This window comes from Sorex araneus, chromosome X (assembly GCF_027595985.1).
Source record: "Sorex araneus isolate mSorAra2 chromosome X, mSorAra2.pri, whole genome shotgun sequence".
NCBI lineage: Eukaryota > Metazoa > Chordata > Mammalia > Eulipotyphla > Soricidae > Sorex > Sorex araneus.
In genome coordinates, this window is record NC_073313.1 from 329,211,805 (window position 1) to 329,233,225 (window position 21,421).

At 44.2% G+C, this 21,421-nt stretch overlaps 1 protein-coding gene across 2 annotated transcripts in view; it reads left to right on the forward strand.

The window, feature by feature from the left end:
* Window positions 1-16,767: 16,767 nt before the first annotated feature.
* The window catches only part of MEIS1 (Meis homeobox 1), a 143,143-nt gene continuing 138,489 nt past the window's right edge, over window positions 16,768-21,421 (forward strand). For both annotated transcript variants that reach the window (XM_055122745.1, XM_055122746.1), the window contains exons 1-2: window positions 16,768-17,507; window positions 19,371-19,597. In XM_055122745.1, the coding sequence (XP_054978720.1) occupies window positions 17,496-17,507; window positions 19,371-19,597 (239 nt within the window). In that variant the 5' untranslated portion in view covers window positions 16,768-17,495. The remainder of the gene's footprint in view (window positions 17,508-19,370; window positions 19,598-21,421) is intronic.

Consider the following 21,421-nt stretch of genomic DNA (forward strand, 5'->3'; position numbering starts at 1 on the left):
TGTAGCATCATCAAACATTTGTCATAATAAGACAATACATTTAGGGCCATAGAAATATATTAGCAGTATACCAGGTGCTTGTCTTGCAAATGCTCTTCCTGGGTTCGATCCTGAGCATTGCATACGGTTACCCAAGCACCAGCAGTGCAGAGTCAAAAGTAAAGGCCCGAGTACAGCCAGGTATGGCCAAACAAAATGGCAGGTGAGACTGGTGAGACAGTACAACTATTAAGACACTTGTCCTGCACACACCTTACCTGGGTTCAATCCTGAGCACCACAATCCTGGGTACCTGAGCCCTGAAAAAAGTGATGTTTGAGCTCTGAGTATAGTCAGGAGCAAGCCCTGAGTACAGTCAGATATAGCTCCTGAGCCCACACACACACAAAAAAAAAAGAACTCACATATGTATCTTTGAGATTGATACCAGGACTCCACACATTATAATCCTGACCAGTTGGTGACTTCAAGCTTTATCTGTGAAACAATGATAATTATAATTTGGTCTCACAAAATTCAGGGGAGCAGATCAGGACAGAAGACCTGGGAGATATCCATGCATTTCAAAATGAAAAATCCTTTATTAAGTTAGGACAAAAATTAAGACCTCAATTTTATCTCAGAATATCAAAGACTTGCTTATTACAGATAATTAACTATATGGGAATAATGCTATTCTAAAGTAAAAAGTGAGAATTTTCATTCTTAACAGTTATTGGCCACAGGACCCCAAAATTTGTTGAACACTTTGTCAACTTGAGAGTGACTGGGACAAGCAGTGACATATGGTGACATTCATGAGAAGGGCAACCAGACAGCAGAACAAAAAGTCAAGACTGATTTGTGACGCATGCAACAGATTTGCCTTTTTATCACTAGCCAAAAAGTGTCAGTGACAGTCTGAAAAATAGGTAATCTTTGAAACTACTTTTAAATCTTATAAGTTTTGCAACAGACTCAGAATGATCTTTCTCATATGTGGGATATAGAAACTTTGTAGGCGAGTATCAAATACCTAGAGGTGGTAGAAACTAAGAGCAGGAGAGCTGGTCTTCAATAGGAAGCATGCAACTGGGGTGGGTATGTGTGGGGGATAAATTAGGGAAGGGAACAGATAAGTTAGGGAAGGGAGGGCAAGAAGGAAACTGGGGACATTGGTGGAGATTAGTGGACAGCATTGATGGGACCAGTGTTGGAACACTGTAAGACTGAAAATCATAAATATCTTTGTAACTTTGTAATTCACAGTTATCTAATACAAAAATAGAATACAATTCTTTTTAAAGTCTTGCAAAAAACCAGGTCACTGTCACTGTCAGTCATCCATTGTTCGTCGATTTACTCAAATGAGCACCAGTAACATCTCTATTACACTCAGCCCTGAGATTTTAGCAGCCTCTCCTCACTCGTCTTTCCTAACGATTAGAGGCTTTTACAGGGTCAGGGGAATGAGACCTATTGTTACTGTTTTTGGCATATCGAATATGACACGGTAGCTTGCCAGGTTCTGCCATGCAGGCAGGATATTCTTGGTAGCTTTCTGGGCTCTCTGAGAGGTATGTATATATATATGCTACTGTATTTTGGACATGAATACAACACGGGGAGCTTTCCAGGCTCTCCTAAGTTGTCAATAGACTTTCGGTAGCTTGTCAGGTTCTCCAAGGGGGAGAAGTAGGCTATTAGATGCTTCTGGGAGCTTGGTGTTATAGTCTCTGGATGTTGGCCCGTTGATGGATTTACATGGCTGCCAGGGGCACTCTCTGAGTGTGACCTCCTAGCTACTGGAAAATGGGGGATCTGGGTGGAAGAGGCCCAGTCCCGACCTGAGTACCCTTGGAGATCTCAGCCCTGGGTCCCACACACCTGAATTCCTCTGCTGGCTCCCCCATGCGTGAGGCTAGTCTGAACAAGGTAGGGTCTAAAAATGACTTTGGTCTGAAATTAACCAGATTATTGTGCAGGAAGGACCCTACTAGCTTCCCTCAGTGTCTCAGGACAGCCATTATGACTTCTTGAAAAACTATTGCCCAGGAAAGAACCCTCAGCTGGGTGTCCCAAGCACAGGGATTGGAACAAATCTGATGGATGCATAACACATCTCTGCAGGCATAAGCATGCTTCCATAGAATATTTAAGACCACCTACCATTCATCTTGGAAGTCACCTTACCTCCCATCCCTTCCACTCTCTTCCCATCCTCCCCTCTTTCCTCCTCTCCCTTTACCTTCTCTTTGTTTTTTCTTTGGGTACCACACCAGGCAGTGCTTGCAGCTTACTCCTGATTCGGGATCACTTCTGGAAGTGCTTGGGCTGCCATATAGGTAGCTGAAGATTGAACCTAAAAGATCTGGCAAATGCTCTACGCACTGTACTATTGCTCTGTCTCCTTGAAAATCATTTCTGATGCACTAGGTAGATTAGAGACTGCATAGAGGGAAGAAACGCATCTTAAAAAAGAATAGAGTAGGGGGGAAGAGACATATAACAGTGGGTAGGGTACTTGCCTTGCACACAGCCATCTGAGTTCATTCCCTAGCACCAATTATTGAGTTCCTCAAGCCCACCAGAACTGATTCCTGAGTGCAGATCCAGTAGCGTTATCTGAGCACTTCTTGTTGTCAAAAATAAACAAAAAGAACAGAGTAAGGAAGGAGAAGAAATAGAGGGAGGAATTAAGGGGCAGTGGTCTGGAAAGGACATAGAGGAAAGGGTCAGGGGCTTTGGGCTTACATGTGGTATAGTGTGAGATATGCTGTATGTATCTAAACCACTAGACCCAACACTATTGAAAACATGAAACCCAAACTATAATAATTAAACTAAAGATGTATCTGTCAAGGAATCAGGCTGGGGGATGAGAGGGAACCTGGGGTCAATGGTGGCAGGCTGGGGTCACAGATGATAGGACTGGAGATAGGAATATTGTGTACCTGAAGCCTTGCTGTAAACAACTTTATAAATCATGGGCTATAAGTAAAAAAAATTAATGAGGAGGCTTAAGAGATTAGTACTGAATGATCCCCAGCAATCTATAGGCTTGAACCCTGCCAAGAGTGATTACTAAGCACAGAGCCAGAAGTAAGCCTTGAGCATCACTGGGTGTGGCCCAAACAGCAAACAAAACATATTTTTAACTTAAAAAAATGTCATATGTAGCTTTTGGGGGTGGGGGTGGGACCCATACTCGGTGGTGTTCACGGTTTAGTTCTGGCTCTGGGCTCAAGAGTTACTCCTGGTGGGGCTCAGGAATCAAACGTGGGCCCACCATGTGTAAAGCAAGCACTCTACCTGCTATACTATTGCTCCAACCCTTGTATGTAGCTTTTGATCTCTTCCCATTTAATATTATTGGGGTTGAAATATTTTCATAGACAACCAAAAACAAAAATTAATAGGCCACAACAAAATGCTGATTAATATCAGCAATAGGAATAGACATTTTTAGAAAGTGTTTTTAATCAGCTCCCCAGTAAGGGGTTATTCTACTGTGTCAGCAGAACTAAATGAAAGACTCTTAGGAATGAAAAAAAGCAAATAAAACAGAAGAAATTTTTGAAACAAAATCAAACTTTTCCCTCCTGGGATAAAAGCTAACTGCTAAGTCAGGCATATTGGTAAGTATTTCAAAAAATAAACTTGAAGCATTTAACAATGGGAAGAGCACCCACATATGGAGTATCTTTCCACCTAAATTTGGAAAGGCTGAAAAAGGGCACAGGCCAACTCTCATAGAAATTCAGAAGTTCTTAACTGCAAGAGATCTAGTGCTCAAAACTGGACAAAATCCCAAGTCAGGGCATTTGTTTCTATGGACATTCAGTTCTTATCAGGTTTGGAGCAGATTTGGTTTCATGGAGCCCTGGAGAAACAAGAGCAATATTACTGGGAACTTGAACATGGCTGTTTGACCTTCAAAGTCATGATATACAGAACATATGAAGCTCAACCACATGCATCTTGGTCCTGGGATATTGACTTGGAATCATGATAAAATTGAAGTGATTAAAAAGAGCTATAACTGTCCATTTTCAACTTTATGGACTTTAAGTTGTTAAGCGTTCTGGTTGTGGTAAGCAATAATCTTTCAAATTTTTATTTTATTTGATTTTTAAGGTGATTTTATATTTATGTTTTAATAAATTATTATTTCTGGCAGGAGATGTAGCTCTGTGGTTAAATATATGCCTCCCATGAATGAGGCCAGGGTTTAATCCATGACACAAAAAATAAATAAAATTTTATTTTAATTCTTGGTTTAAGTTTTAAAACAAAAACAAGGCAATAGAAGCTACCAGCAAATGGCATTTGTTTTGCTTGGATGTGTAACCATTAGTCATAAAAAAAATCTGTATATAAATTATTACTTATCCTATGTGCAATGAAATGAACAGGAAACAATTATAAAATCAAGGAGTCACAAGGAGTGCTCCAAAAGTTGCCTGGCCAGTAGCAATGGTTAGATATTTTAATCTCTAAACTACACCAAAGGCTATGCAAATAGAATCTAATAGAAATTGTTAAAAATAACTGTTTTCACTGTTTTCTGTCAACATTAGTTGTTTCAGGAGTATCTTCAACAAAGACTTAAGGTATTATTTTCTAACTTAAGTAATATCTAGAGAATAATGAGACTAAATATAATAAGGATTTCCTTTGATACTTGATTTCCCTGCCAGGAAAAAAAAATCCTAAAACAAATGGGAAGAGGAACCTTGAGAATAAAATATTTATTATTATTATTATTAGTATTATTATTTTGCTTTTTGGATCACACTCTGTGATGCACAGGGGTTATTCCTCTTAGGAATAACCATTTGGGATGCTGGGAATCGAACCCGGGTCAGTCATGTGCAAGGCAAACGCTGTGCCCGCTATGCTATTGCTCTAGCCCCAAGCATAAATAATTTTTTAAAAAAATCTACAGAAGCATTTTTGTTTTCCTTCCCTGGACTATGAAGCACAGCAGTTTAAGATTTGAGTATTTTGAAGGTGTTTATGAGAAATTACTTCCATTCTAATAGAATTTAGTATATTTTTTGAAATTGCTTGTGATTATCATAAATTTGGGCCTTTCAAATGCCTAAAACTGGAATGATTACATTTCAAAATGCTGTAGTCTTTGACAATTTAGTATAATTCACCAACATCAAATTTATAGTTGAAGGTTTGTAAGCTATACTACTACTTTAAAACCAAAGTTGCATTATAAAATATTGGTGCTGGTGTCTTTCTAAAATTAGTGTTAACTTTCCCCTGATTATTTTAATGCTCATGTGTTTGTCTATTTAATACTTCTTCTTTCTACGCTCATCCCATAATGTTTTTTAAACAGTACTTGATCATGCTGAGATAGAAATTAGAACCTATTTAGAACATGGAATATTGAACAGATTAAAACATTTATAGGTCATGCTTCCTAAAGTGGAGCAGTGATTATTTAGAAGCATATATCGAAGCAACTCACTTTATATTTATGTCTATGTATTCTCCTCTGCATTAGAAAATATGCAAAAGAAATCCAAGCTGTAGTATATAACTTTATTTAAAAATATATTTACATATTTGATTTTAGGTGGGACTAAGAAAAAAAAGAGCTAGAAAACAAGTAGTAGTATTTCCCAGGGCATTTAACCAGGGGTAAGACACTTAAAGTTATACACAACTAACTGAAGTTGAAGGAAACACGTGTTTATGTGTGTGTACGTGCATGTGTGTGTGTGTGTGTGTGTGTGTGTGTGTGTGATATGCTACGCCAGGGACTGAACTCAGGGCCTTGTAATTGAGAAATGTGCGTCACCACTGAGCCACATCCCCAGTCCCTGAACCTCTTTAAAATATACTCTGAACTAGCTGGCATTGCTATGACTCAGCCCATAACTTTTTGTTCATTACAAAGTTAAACATTTTTGAATTTTATAACATAGAATCACTTAATATAAAAGAGCACATAGAGAACAAAATAATATAATCAATTCAAAATGGAATGATCAACTTTAATACAATGAACTTATTAGCAACCAGCTTAAAATTTGAACCCAATAGTACAAAATCTCAGCTTTGCTACACTCAAACCCTCAATGTCACTAAGTGTAGGCTTGGCTGAAAGCATTTGTACTTGTCAGGAGCTTTTTATCCAATTACCCAAAATCATTCTTCAGTTTCAGTTTATAAACCCTACAAAATTGCAAATAAAATTTATAATGCAGTATATCACAAAGGTTCCTCAAAAGATTTTAAGTTAAAAGATATGGAATCAACAAGTATTTAGAAGAATAGAAAGAATTTATAACAAGAGTTAGGCTAGGATACACCTTAGCTTAAGATTTAAATTACATAGTGCAATAAAACTAAATTTTGCTCATTCAAATTTGGTACCAAATTGACACCAAATCAAGACAAACCACGAGTAACAAAAAATGAGGAAAAAGACAATAAATAATTGATTTAAGAACAAAATTTTAAACTAAAAATATTTCAGAATTATGTGACTGCCAAAAATGCATTTTCTTCATAAAAAAACACAGAATGTCTTCGAAAGGGGGATGGTAGCTGTATTTTGGTTGCAGAAGGGTTCAGGAAAATAGGGATAAAAAGTTGTTTTTGTAAACTTGAAACCTAAACATACTAATGGGGTATTATGTCTTGTTTAGACTCTAGGAAACTCCTTCTCACATCCTTAAAAGGCAAGCTGCTGAGGAGGGAGCAAGTTAGAAGGGATGTTGTCTTTAATCCTGGGGTAAATAAAGCCTCCAACATTGCCACTTCTGCCCTGAATGACCTGGGCCAGTTTTCTGCTTAGGGTCATTCAGTCACAGGAAGTTGATGCAAAAGGCTTGAGTTTATTTGTTTGGGGATCAGGGCTGGTGGGGTGGGGGATTTCGACAAGAGCAAGACCTAGGGGACCCTAACACCACTATCCATACCAGGGAGGCTCTTCCTCGCCTTTCACCCTGTTCTGTGAAGGGGTCTACCGCAGGTCAGCAAGGCTCCCTGCCCGCTACAGTCCTCCTCCAGGGGGGCCAAGGATGGGCAAGGCAGGAGGGAGGAGCCAGAACCAGGCTGCCGCCCCCAGCCTCACACCAACTTCACACACGGCTGTTCGGCTATTCGCAGACAAGAAAGTATTCATAAGTGGAGGGAAAGGAGAATGAGAAGTTTAGGGTCTTTTTGCTTTTCTTTGCATTTTTTTTTGTTTATTAATTTGTTTGTTTACGAGCTAAGGGAAGGCTTTGATCCACGTATTTAACTCTTTCAGGACTCATTTTGATCACCTGTGAAATGGGCAAATGGAACTAAAAGACACAGGCGCACTCATATACTCTCTCTCTCTCTCTCTCTCTCTCTCTCTCTCTCTCTCTCTCTCTCTCTCTCTCTCTCTCTCTCTCTCTCTCTCTCTCTCTGTCACACACACACACACACATACTCGCCCCCCCCCCGAGTTTTTCCCAAGGGAATAGTTTGAGATTGAACAAGTGAAAAAAAATACAAAAAGCTCTGCACAACTATTTATGAAAGTCAATATGAAATATTGCCAAAGTCCATGAAAGGGCTTCCTTGGACGCTGCCAGCCGCGCTCTGGGCAGATGGCGTTTCTCCTAAGCAACGAAGCCGGGCGCCGCCGGGGACCGCGTCCCAGTCCTGGCTGTCCGTCCTTCGGGTGCCGTCTCGGTTCCTGCCGCTCGCGCCCGCGCCCGCAGCGTCGGCCACCGTGGCCGTGCGCGTCTCTGCTCCCCGACCCCGCCGCGCGCCTCTCCCGCCTCCCTCCCGGCCCCGGCCGGGGCGCGGGGGTTGCCTCCTAGCCCGGAGGCGTGAGCGCGGGAGCCCGGCGCCCCGAGAGGCCTCCCCGGGGGCCTCCCCGCTGAGCCGCGGCGGGGTCCCCGCGCGCTGCTCCGGGGCCTCCCGGGCACACCTGGAATAATAACCCCCTCCGCCACAGCCCTGCGCCGCTCCCGCTCGAGACGCGCGGGAGCCGAGGGAGGAGGACCCTGGGGGCTCACGGCGCTGCCCTGGGTGATGAAGTCGTCCGGGGCGGGACGCGAGAAGCTTCCAGAATTCCTCGGCAAAGGGCCGAAAGAGCCGAGGTCCCGGAGCGCAGATGGGCGGGAGGGCAGAAGCGCCCTCGGCTGCTCAGTCCCGTGAAGCGAAAGACGGAGGCCCCGGGCCTCCGCGCCCAGGTCCTGGCGCCGCCGCCGCCTCGGCTGCCCCCCCTCCCTCCCGCCGCGGCCGAAACGCACCCCAAAGAGGGGGTGGGGGCATCAAAAATGGCGGGGAGCGGGGTCCCGGAGCCATCTCGAACCCTTGGCGCTCTGCAGACGGTGGCGCGTCCCCGATAGGCTGGGGCCTGGCCCCCTACCCCGCCGGGGTCCCTCCTCGGTGCTCCCAGACAGGTGCGCGCGGAAGCGCGAAGCACGTCGCGGCCACCGGACCCCGCCGGGGAGGGCCCGGGGTCCCCAAGCGCCCCCCGCGGCCCCGCAGCCCTGCGCCCGTCTCTACGGAGACAGCACCCCACGCGGGAGCGCGTCCGGGACGAGGCCGGCGCTCCGCCCGCCGGTGAGGGTCTCCCGGATGAGCTCAAAGCCGGGGCGCCCCTCGGGATGGTGGGCTTGGTGTCGGAGAGACCCGGAGGTCGGCTTCCCGCACTCCTTAACACAGATTCAAATTGGCCCTTGTGCGTCTCAATCGCCTTGGAAAAACGATGATTTGTAGTAAGCCTAATGATAGTCTGACGCTAATTTTTTTAAAAGACAAGGAAAGATGATATTTATTTTTCACTCTTAAATAAGGGCACGGGAAAGTACGTTTTCAGATATTCACAAGTGAGTAACTACTCAGCAGGCGTCCTTCAGCTTCGTCTAGTCTTTCCGTCTCTGAATTTTTCACGCTACTAGAATTCTTTCTGAGCTGCAGGAAGCCTTCAGTGTTTTCCTTACTCATTAGACAACTCAATGAAATGTTAAAATATTTATTTTTGAATAATCAGCAGGGTTTTGTTGTTTTGTTTCTGCCTAAAGGTTTACACAAAGTATGCCCCTTTACCCAGCCGAACATGGATGCTAATCATGACCAGTCAGTCTGGCGCATCCTGTTGCTTCAAAGGTAAATGCTCTTGGTGACTAGAGCAAGTTCCCCAGACCTCTTCCAGCACTTTGCACTTCCTCTGTTAGAAAATATCAAACATGTGAGGATGTGTGATTGGCTCCTATAAGAACTTTCAAACATCAGGGAGAAAACTGGCCCACGCAATTGGTGTGGGGGGGGCAGAGGGGGGGGTAAGGGGACTGGGATCTTTGGGGGACCGAGACAGGTGCACTGGTGATGGGTCTGCTGTTATATCCATGAGAATTATGCCCAGGAGAAACCATTATGAACAGTCCTGTGAGCCAGAAAATAAAAAACTATTTAAAAAAAAAATCTAGATTTTGTTTTACTCCACCCAGTTCAGCTATTGTTCGCAGGATGGGATGGTGGTGCCTGCCATTGTTTTAATCTGGCCTAATAGAAACAAACAAACAGATTCCATTAAAAAAACAACAACAAAAAAAAAAAACCTTTCACAGTTCACTAGATTATGCTCAAGTTTAAGACACCCAGCAGCAGCAGCAACAGCAGCTGCTGTTGCACCATTGAAACCATGCTGTTCTTTTACATGGCCATGCAAGTAAACCCAATGGGGGAGTCCTGGGTAACAGACCAGCTACTCTGATGGATCTATACTGAATACCATATTTTAAAAACCAATGTTATATAGTGCCACCTCAAAGTGTGTACATGAAGTAGATCACAGTGATGGATTTTTATATCAGTGAAATGTCCTGAAGTTGTCTCCTTTTCACTACTTGGTTTTTACCAAAAGATATCCCAACTAATAGCCATGTGCCTATGGTGTGTTCTATTAAAACGCCATAAGGAATTTTAACTTCAGAAAATCAGATGAACAGTTTCAAAAGCAGTGTACCCTCCTTCTTTCACAATCAGCTTGAAGTCTTCATATTTTATTGGTGTTGAGCATTATTTTTTTCATAGATTGCAAAATCATCTATCTACCCTTATAGTGATTATTCCAAAGCTGTGTAAATACCATACTAAAGTCAAAGTCAGCTTTGTGCATTTTTGCATAAAGCTTTCATAATGCTAAGGGGTCCATAAATGTTTTTTAAACACAATCAAATGCATACACTTTTTAAATGTTTAAGGGAACATCTAGCAGCTTGTTATTTATGTATATGTATATATGTATATATATGTATAATGTAACTTTCACCCACTTTCTATCAGGTGGTTTCCAAATGAAATCACAAAAATTTCACATTATTATCTAATGTTGCCAAAATGAAACTATCCTTTTTTAAAATACCCATTTAATTTTTCTTTTTGTTAAAGTAATTTTCTTGATTTCTGAATTTTATGTTCCTAATTTCAAAAATTAATTTGCATACCTTGGATTGCCTATGCAATATACATTCATTTTGACCACCAAGAAAATTCACACTCAGTCAAGCAGTCACCAGTATTTTTCCCATAAGTACCAAAATCATCACATCCATCATATCTTCCTCTTCTCAAACTAGCTTTGTGTTCAGACATACAAACACACCTATATTAAATATAGAGTTTAGCCTTGCTCCTTAGTCAAGTAGCGGGGGGGGGTGTCTATACTTAATGTCCTAAACTTGGATTTGAAAATATGATTAGATCACAAGATCTGTCCTTTTACTGTAAGTTTGGTCCTGTGGTCCCCTTTATTATTTACTACTGCTAACCAATCCCTCCTTTTCTTCCTCCCCCACAGTACTGGACCAGAAGTTTGTCATAGAGCCTGTAGTTTTTCCATTGTCCAGTAGACGGCACAAAAGATCAAGCCTTCAAATGCTGAACAATCCACCAAGGCTTCTTAGGTTGAGTGTGTGTATGTGTGTGTGTGTCTGTGTGTGTGTGTGTGTGTGAGTGTGTGTATGTCCTGTTCATTTTTAACAGCCAGCCCAACAGTTAGTGTTGTATGTGCAGAGCAGAGATGTATCTGAAAACTTAAGATAACTCACCAAGATTTTGGAATATAGTAATATTTTGAGTGTCTACTCAACAAAATGCGATTTTAAATAACTCCCCAATTGTTATAAATTATTTCAGAGGAAAATGTTACTGAGAAATTTTCTTAATGTGAGGGAAATTGAAAGTCATTTTATTTTTAATTGTCTTGTACAACTGCAACCTAAATCTTCAAAATTCAGTGCTAAAAAATGACCATTACATTTCAAATGGACTTATATACATGTGCAATTATAATACACGATTGAGGAGAAAATTCAAATTTTCTAGTTTTTCTGGGTAGCTGTTGGGGACTATTAGAAGATGAACCCCAGGCATAACTTAATTTAAACTTTTCCTCCTCTAAAGTAATGTGTGACTTTGGTTAATATTTATATTTTCCTAAAATGCTTCTATTTTCCTTTTTCATCTTGCAGACACTTTTTATATAGCCTTATATAGAAGGGGGAAGGGTAAAGTGTAGGCTAATAACTCATTTCCCAGTTAATTTTATTAAGAATTTATAGCACTGTTTAGAAAGTTTTAAGACAACCATAAATTTTATTAGGAATATTTTATTAAGCCCTCCATTTAATTAATAAAAGACCTCTATAGCTTCTGAAAATGTCAGAGCTAGTAATTATGTTAACCAGTATAATTTCCCCCCCTCTAGAGACTAAAGCTTTTTAATGATTTGAAATAGAAAGGTAGTAAGGAAAACACACCAACCCCTTCGTTTTTTTCTCAACTTTTGCATTATCTGGTTAGACTATAGTGACTTAGGTATTTTCCCTGGGAAGGTTGAAGAGCCTAAGCTGACCTCTCATTGACTTCTGAACTGGACCCAGACATTCTTTGTTTTCTAAAGCAAAATGCAGTAAACAAATCTCCAGTTCTTATGGCTAGGATTGCTTTGGGACACTTGATTAACGTCTTCTCTAATCCCCTGGGCTAACCCCCTTTCATATCACCTCACCAGGTTTCTCCTTTTAATAGACCTCTAAATAGTTTATTTCACTTTTCTCACAGCCATTCATTAGCTTTGACTTCTTGGTACCTTTCCCATATCACATCCAAGCTCTTATCTTCAGCATTCCTATATTATCTCTACTAGATTTTAAATTTATTTTCTTTAGACTGTCTTTCCCTCCTCTTATTTTGACTTTTTTGAAATGCAAATGCTAATGTGGGGGGTGAAATGCAAAGGGCGAATGTTCTTAAAGTAGAAACCCCCAGCCTCCACACCATCAGAAGACCTAAAGAGCAATCACAACATTTTAACAGTCATCTTAAAGTTAGGTGGCAGATGATAAACCCTTATCATTCTGTGAGCACAGCTGCCAAACTCCATTGATTAACAGGCTTTTGTTTATTCTGGGCTAGCAAATACACACACATTTTACCTTAAGAGGTGCCTCTTTAATTTCTGAATGTTATGGAGCTGACTCATCAGTGTGAACTTTGGGGACAAAAGCCTGATTCAATGTCTTCCCAAAGAAACAATTCCTTATAGGAAAAGAGAAAATTCCAGGGGAGTTCTCAGAGTTTTGTACCAACAAACCAAAGGAGCACTCTTTGCTTTAAATGCTTCTTTGCAGGGGGTCAGGGTAGAGACCTAGGCCCTTAGCCTCCCATTCAAAAAAAAAAAAAAAAACCCTCCAGGGTTCCCTATCTGTGGGAAGATACTCTGGGATGTGAAGAGTATAGTAGGCCCATGTCACAAGAGTTAGGAACAAGTGCCAGAAGCTTTTCCAAAATAGAAGTGTTAGTGCCTTAAAAAGCACCTTTCTGAAGTAAGCTAAAGATAGATGTTGTCACAGAACAGGTAAAAATATCTTCAGTCTGTTATTAAGATACCTAGAACTCTCCCTTAACCTTTTCCTTTTAATAGGTGATTAATTGCTACCCTGCTAAAAGAGTTTTGCTTTTTTTTTTTTTATGGCCACTATATTGCAACTCTAGACATCCTCTCTGCAATTTCTCTCAGCAAGCCCCAACTGTAATAACTGTTTGCTAATTGTAAAATCCTTATCCAGAATGAGGTTTGGGCAAACAATTTGTACTACTGTAATTACATTGTAAAAGTGTTTTAGTCCCTTGATTGTTCAGAATTAATCTTATAAAGGCCTAGGAGTAGCATTAGGTTCGGAGTTACAGATAGAAAGGAGTGGAGAGAGAAGAAAGAAGACACTTTTCAAAACTAATGAGTTTATTTTAAACCCACAAAGTCAACCCATCTTTTTCTTTAAGGCAAATGTTCTTGTCCTTCTCTTAAAGTGCATTTTAAGGGAAATCCGACACATGGCAGTGAAAGCCACAACAATTTCTCTTCTCTTTGAAGTCTGAAGTTCTGTCCCAAAGGAATGACTTACCTGGAACTTTTTGTTTCGTCTCTGCTAGAGAAACAAAACAAAAACTAACGAATAGCCACACTGGAAAATAAATTCTAAATTCTGTGATAAAACTATACTTATCAGAATTCTCTTTTCGAGCTCTTCTCTTCTCAAGTTTGAAGAGGAGGCTACAGAGTTGTGTTACATCAAGCCGGTTACCTAAATCTCTGCCGAATAACCTATGACCGTGGAGACGTAGTTCGGAGCACACGTCTGTTAAATTCTATTCGCACGGTTTCCCTTCGCAGTTCACTGAAGGATCACAAACAGATGTGTCCTGGTAGGGCTTTATCCCACCCCCCACTCCCCCACCCCATCCCCAACTACACCGACGGGGGCGCACAGCGGCTGAGCAGTCCTGGAAGGCGCTCAGGTGTGAAGGAAGGCTGCTCTGCTTCTGGGAAGGACTCCGACTAGCCAGGGCCCACTGTGGCCCTCTCGGTAATGGGGAAAGGATTATGCTGCCTGGCACAGTTTGCGCAGCTTCCTGGAGACTCCCAACAGAGAAGGTGCCTTCCTGGGGTGGAAAGGTTCCATCTTGGCCTGAAATATCATTCTCCAAGTTTACGTTAAAGGGAGTTACTGGGCGGTGGGAGTGGGGGATGAAGCGCTGGTAATTCACCTGGATTACCTCGGTTTTGATGCGCGGGCCTGCTTAAACGTCCCGCGTGATCTGGAGGTGGGGGGAGGGTGGTACCAGAAAACTCTAAATTCTACACATGCTTGTAGTAGAAGGGAAGGAAAAAGACCCTGAAAGTTAAGAGGGAGGGGAGAAGAGAGAAGAGAAGAGAAGAGAAGAGAAGAGAAGAGAAGAGAAGAGAAGAGAAGAGAAGAGAAGAGAAGAGAAGAGAAGAGAAGAGAAGAGAAGAGAAGAGAAGAGAAGAGAAGAGAAGAGAAGAGAAGAGAAGAGAAGAGAAGAGAAGAGAAGAGAAGAGAAAAGTCTTCAGGGCAGTGGGTGTCTTTGGGTGCACTTGGGAAGAACACGGTGTTGAGGTGGGTGGGTGCAGGACGCTAGGATGCTTCAGACACCTACGGTCTGAAACACTCACTCTTTAGGGGGAATCGGGCATTGACTCCCTCGAAGCACTCAAGCAAGAGTTTTCGCTTAGGGACGCTCCGTACACTACGCTCCGGAGAGCTGATGGCCTGGTCTGCCTTCTGAGGCTCGTCCAGTGTTCCCCTACTCCTCCGAAACCCATTTCACAGAACTCGCGGGCGAATGCCCATTTTTCTTTTAGTTGCGCCCGAAGCGTTGACTTCTATACATTTCAGAGCTCCGTTTCCAAACCACCTCAGGGATAGGAGCGCCCCCCCGCCCCTCATCTTTCTCAAAACTCTTGGCCCCACTCTACCCTCCCCTTCCCCTCTTCCGTGGGATGAGGGTTCGCGTGAGTAGGCTGGGCTGGGGGTGAGGGCAGTGAGGGGGGCAGGCTGCTCTGGGGGAAGACAGCCTTTTGGCCACCATCAGGGCGGGAATCTGGACTGGCAGTTTGCATTCCCCGCAGATCGAAGCTCCCTGCTGATCGATTATTTGATAATTGATTTTCCCCGTAGCCAATGCGCGGCCACTCTGGCGTGTGCGCGTCCTGATTGGCGGAGCCGGGCTCCACGGCTGCCTACCGAGATTTGGGTGAGCTCATTTTCCAGCCGACCGCAGGGGGAGTTTTCTCGAGGTTTCAGCTGGAGGCAGGGAAAAGAAAAAAAAAAAAAAAATCCTTGCTCTGAGCCGAGTGAGCTGCTAGCACGGCTCGGAGATGTGAGGTTTCCAGTCCCGCTGATTGAGCTGCTGAGGCTGAGCCAGCTCGCCTGATGGAAGTCGGGCCGCGAAACAGAAAAATGTTTAAAAATCTTTAAAAAATTTAAAAAAGAAAACGAAAATAACCCCACGAAATAGAATAAGGCTAAGCTTGGAGTGGGAGAATGAGCGGAATTTTGTTAAGTCGGAGACTAGGTATTTGAAGGGAGAAAGTTAAAATTAGTGGAAGACAGGAGCCTCCGACTTACGTGCAGGGCCAGCTTTTTGTTTGAAATCTCAGCTGTGAAGCGGATTTCGTTTTCTTTGGCACTTAAATTTTTATTTTTTTCCCCGAGACGGGTTGGGGACAAGGAAAACCGAGTGTGTATGGGGTGGGGGGAAGGGCAAGAAGGAGATCGCGGGGCGTCGCCCGGGATAAAAAGCTGGGGTGCGGGGTCCCCACAGGCCCGAGCATAGCCGAGGCCAGAGCCCCTCGGCGCCTCGAAGACAAAGGCGGAGGCGCGGCCGGAGACGGAGCCCAGCGCGCCCGCTCTGGCTTCGACGCGCCCGGAGCGCACGACCGCCTCGCCCCGAGCGGGTTGGAGAAAGAGCCTCCCTCCCGCGGTTCCCGGGCCTCGGCTCCGCCCGCGAGGTCTGGGCTGCTCGGAGCCCGCGTCGGGTTTCGCTTTCCGGCGATCATAAATAGCTTCGTGTTTGTAAACAGGCGCTGGGGGCACATTCCCAGCTCGCAGCTTATTGTTCCCTCCCTTCCTCTCCCACTTAGCGCTGGACGCTCGGCTGAGGCTGGGGGCCCCCGGGTCTAGGTGGGTGGGGGTGGCCAGACCCACAAAGTGAGAAAATGCAAGCATTTCCTTCCCCTGGGCAGGGTGTCCACCTCTGACAGGGAAAACGCACACAGACACACACGCACACAGACACACACACACACACACACACACACACACACACACACACACACAGAGACACCTCTAAACTGGGTTTGCAGAACGCTCCAGCCTTCTTCACCCTGCGTTCTCAGGACTCCTTAGCAGAGCCCTTTCCAGCCTTGCCTTGGGTCCTCCGTCTCCTCCCAGATCCTCATTTGACTTTTCGACTTGAGGGTGTTTAGTTCTGAGAATCCAGTAGTTTTCGTATCACCCACCCCCCCCAGCCCCCCACCGTCACCGAAAAAAAAATTACTGGCAGACCCCAATAATTTCGAGGAAAGTCATGAAGTCTATTGCGCGGAGCCCTGTGCAAAATAACTCCCGTAGTCGCCTGCCCCGCGTTTAATTCTCAATTTATTTCAAGAGAATCGGGTTTGGGGAGCGTCTGGAGGGGGAGGGAGAGAAGAGAATACGGGGAAATAAAGCAGGCGGCCGGGGCTGCTGCCCGCGTTTGTGCGTGTGTGTGCCCGGGGTGTGTGGGTGTTTGTGCCTGGGCGTGCGATTTAATGGAGCGCCTCTCTGCCTCTCCAGTGCGGCCAGAGCTCGCTTCGCGCACCCACCCCTGCCGAGGAGCCTACTTGCTGCAGCCCAATGCATTGTGTAAGACGCGACCTGTTATGGCCACCACTACTTCCGGGTTCTAGCATTCTGGTCGGAATCCACCTCTCCGCCTGTGCAACACACACTTTACACACGCACGGGGACTGCAAGCGGGCAGCATCGATCGTGGCTCCTTTAAGACAAACTCAGACAGACATTTTTTTTAACCCTCCTCCTCTAATCTCCCTCCAGTGCAGCAGTTGCAAAGAGGGAGAGAGAGAGAGAGAGAGAGAAAGAGAGAGAGAGAGAAAGAGAGAGAGAAAGAGAAAGAGCAAGCGAGCGAGAGAAGAGAGAAACTGATTAGGAATTAAGACTGATTCAAGGGAAGCGAGCGCTAGGGCTTTGTGCATTTGAATATTAACATTTGAGGTGTTCTGACCAGAAGAAGACAGAGCGGATGATCATTCATTCACCACGTTGACAACCTCGCCTGTGATTGACAGCCGGAGTGGCAGAAAGCCATGAGATTTGGTAGTTGGGTCTGAGGGGCGCTTTTTTTTTTTAAACTGATTTTTTGGGGAGAGAAGATCTGCTTTTTTTTTTTTTTTTTTTTGCCCCCGCTGCTGTCTTGGAAACGGAGCGCTTTTATGCTCATTGACTCGGGCTCTTTGCTTCAGGTCCCGTAGACCGAAGATCTGGGACCAGGAGCTCACGTTGCTGGAAACATTAAGGGATTTTTCGTCGTGCTTAAAACAATTTTTTTTCCGGGGGAGTTTGCGTATTTGTTCCTTTTCACACTGGCCTTAAAGAGGATATATTAGAAGTTGAAGTAGGAAGGGAGCAGGGAGGCCGATGGCGCAAAGGGTACGTATTAAAAAACAATGTGGAACTCAAATGTGAGATTAAATTGAAACGTGGCTGAAAGACACTGCTAAAAAGTTTTCTTTTTTTCTCTCTGTCTTTTTGAATGAGGCTCCTAAAGCCGTGGCCTAAAGCAAGAGGATTTATTCAATGCATTTGTAGACTTATGTGTTACATGTAATTGTTAATTCAAATGATCAAGTTTTCTATAGATTCCTAACCAGCAGCTATCTAAATAAAAATGCAAGTCTGAATAATCATCTATTTAAAAAATCAAAAACAAAATAATATAGATACCTAATGCTTATAATTCAAGATTTTTCATAATCAGAAGTTTAACGCTAATTTTAAACTAACACAAGCTGCTAGAAACTTCTGTAATGTTATTGAATATACTCATCTTTAATATCATTAGAAGCAGTTTGCTTTTTAAGCAGCAATTTTGCCATAGTCGAGTGGTTTGGGGGGATCGGAAAGCATGTATCTTTTAAAGGTAATTTTAATGTGCATTGGTTTTTATATAAGGTAATGCTTTGAAAGTTTTTCTTAGAAAAGCCCTGTACTAATTGGATACTGAGCATAGTTAAAAAATGCAATACTAATTTCCCCAATATTCCTATTTGGATGGAAATGTAGTGAGAGTAAAGTGAGACAATGACAATCCTACTGAGGTAGTTTCTTAGAAGAAAGGGGGTCTACAAAAAGCCTTCCTTGCATAATTTGTGTCCTGGCTCTCAAAGCCCTGTTTGCAAAAAAAGTTACTAGGCTGACACATTTTTCTTTACTCCTTTGGTTCAGGCAAATGTCAGCGTTCTTCCAAACTCTTTTCACACCTCTGGCTTTAAGGAAATGAAAGTGACAATTCCTCTTTTCTTTGAAAATCATTTCACTATCAGCGCCTCCAAATCTTGGGAAAAGAACTTGCCTGTAATGAAGCAATGAGGGGATTCTAAATAGCTAAATTTCACGAGCAAAAATAATGACAATCAATATGAAAGTTGTTTTTCTAGAAGAGGAAGATGGAAAGTTGTAAGTGCCTTTGCTTTTTGAATTTGCTTTAAACCTCATGAGGGACATTTGCCTCACAGACATCTAGGCTAGAAAGAAAGTTTCTGAAAGTAAAAAATAAATAATAAAACAAAGTAATGAATTGCTCCATAATAGCTGTTCTTTAACTGGAGGACGGGAGAAATGCCCATTTAGAATTCTTCTCTAATATACAAGAAAAGCTACCCTCCCAGAGTTTCACTTCTAAAGGGTACCAGTAAGTTTTATATAATTTAGCAGAGTTCATCTTGCATAGCACTGTCTTGCAGTACTGCCTAACGTGAAGCTAGCAGGAAAATGAAATGAGAAGCCTGTCTGAATTCACGTGCCTGTTGTAGCTGTTCCCATCTTAACTTTTTGCACCCCCTGCCCCCCAATTCACCCTGATGGGAAAGGGCTGTGAAACCAGGCAAGTTTGCTGCACTGTCCTGGCACGTTTTATTATTGTGATTTTGAGGTCTCCTCCTCCAGAGACATGCACATTTTACTTCCACCCTCCAGGGGAGAATGCCTCCCTTTCTTTCCTTCTTTCTTCCTTCCTTGCCAAAGGATCCCGATTATCTGAACTAGGATTGGGACACAAGTTAGGGCAAGATTGTTCCTTCTAAACCGAAGTATCACAAACAATCCTAGAGATTTTACTCCCCCCCCCCCAATTTTTTTTTAAATAAAAACATCTCAACTTTAGAGTCTCAAGGCCACTAGAATCCCAGCTGAGGGAACCAGCTGGACTGACATTATATAAGCTCCGCGCCCTGACTTTCCCCGATTTGCCTGCCTGGCTTTCTGAACTTTGTTTCTCTCCTGTTTGTCATGCAGTACGACGATCTACCCCATTATGGGGGCATGGATGGAGTAGGCATCCCCTCCACGATGTATGGGGACCCGCATGCCGCCAGGTCCATGCAGCCAGTCCACCACCTGAACCATGGGCCTCCTCTGCACTCGCATCAGTACCCGCACACAGCTCACACCAACGCCATGGCCCCCAGCATGGGTTCCTCCGTCAATGACGCTTTAAAGAGAGATAAAGATGCCATTTATGGGTAGGTACAATGGGCAGCAGGTTAAATAGTGGGACGGCATTTCCCGTTTCCCTTAGCCTTTGGTAGGGAAGAGGAAAAAGCCTGATTTCTCAGAATTGGAGATGAATTCTTGGGTGACTTTTTATTCGCACTGCATGGAGAATTTGGGGGAGGCGGCCTGTCATCTGGGATACCCCAACCCCCATCTCCACACATGCTCCGGACCAGTCCAGAGCCCCACTCTGCCCTGACTGTGCAGAGAAGGGGTCGCTGAGCTGAGCAGTTGCCAGAGATCCTTCTTCCCCTCTGAGACCCGGGATCGCTCGACAGTTCAGGGGATTGGAGTCCTTGCTGGCTCGGCTTCGCTGGGCAAGCCTTGGGGGTTTCTAAATGGAGGCGCCTTTGTGTTGGAATGAAACTTTTAGTTTAAGGGAAAATCTTTTAAGCCACTGATTGTTCTGACTTGCTAAGTTTACTCAGCAACCGTATGCTGGCTCTGCCACTGCACAATAAAATCAAGGGAGGACGGTTGCAGGTCAGGCAAGGGGGAACATGCTTTGCATTTAGGGAGTTTGACCACTGTCGCCAAGGAGAGAGCTCGCGGTGAATTGTTACAGAGTCTAAGCAACTTCTCGCTCTTTTTATCACTTTGTGTTCGAAGGCGAAGCCTGCAGGATTTAGACAGAAGTAGATGCGGGGTGTTCTCTGCCCCGTGTTGTTTCCTGGCTGCAGTTTACACCGTGTGCTGCCGGTCATTTGATTAAATGCAGGACTAGTGAAATTATTTTAAAGTCACTTTTGCCTACTGTGTGCTGGTGAATAGGAGTGGTGGGTCCTTTTTCTTTGCGGACAACTTTTATTTCTACTTATTTCTTCTTTTGAAAAAAAAATTAGGCAACACTGACCTTCCCCAGCTGAAAAAAATATATATCTCAGCTTTTTTTCTAGTCCCTTGTGCAATGGACTTGTTTAAATCCCAGTGTTCTCTGCAGCGTGAACTGCAAGTGGCTGAGACTCCAGGACCGCACATTTGGGGATGCTTTGAAAAGGACCCCAAACTGTTAAATTCCCAGCTGGGCTGTGAGAGCTCATAAAAGACTTGAGATTCCTCCTGGCCCATTAGAATCTCATCCCCCCCCCCTTTTTTTAATGGGCCGAGATAAGCGATGTCTAGGCCCCTAGCTGCTTTGCCATTCCGCAGAGAGCAAATGAAAGAGCATTTGAAGGAAGTTTCTTGGGTTGGGGGGCAGCGGTGGGGGCCACTGGGCAAGGAAGTGAGTTGTGCAGGAGTCCAGGAGACGCCTTTCTCCTCTCAGGGCCCGGGGAGGTCCAGACCGGTAGGTTCAGATCCCTGACAGCCAGAAAGACCCTGTCCCCGAGATTGCTGAGTGAGCTCCTGCCACCGAGATCCTCCCAGCCCTGGGCTTCGCCAGGCGGCCTTGGAGGAGCTTGTTTGAACCAATTTCCCCAGCGCCTCCGCCCAGCGCCCAGCCCCTGGCCCAGGTCCGGGGTGTGCAGCTCAGGGTCCAGGCTGGTCGGTGGGAAACTTCATTCAAAATGGCTGCGGAGACCGACGGGGTTTGATTCTCAGCAAATGCTACCCAATCTGCCCGGCCAGAAATGCTGGACCGTCCCAAGATCCGACCTATGACTTAGGGCCTCCTAGTTTGGAACCCTAGGAGGTAGGGCCGGTGTGCAGTCACCCTGGGGAGGTGGGGAGGAGGACAAGTGGGGGAGGTACAGATGACAAATTCATGGAGGGGGGTCCTCAGCCTTGAGCCCGAGCCCCTTCTTTGGCTATTTGCTTGGACATCTTTTTTTTTTTTCTCACGGACTCGGGACTAA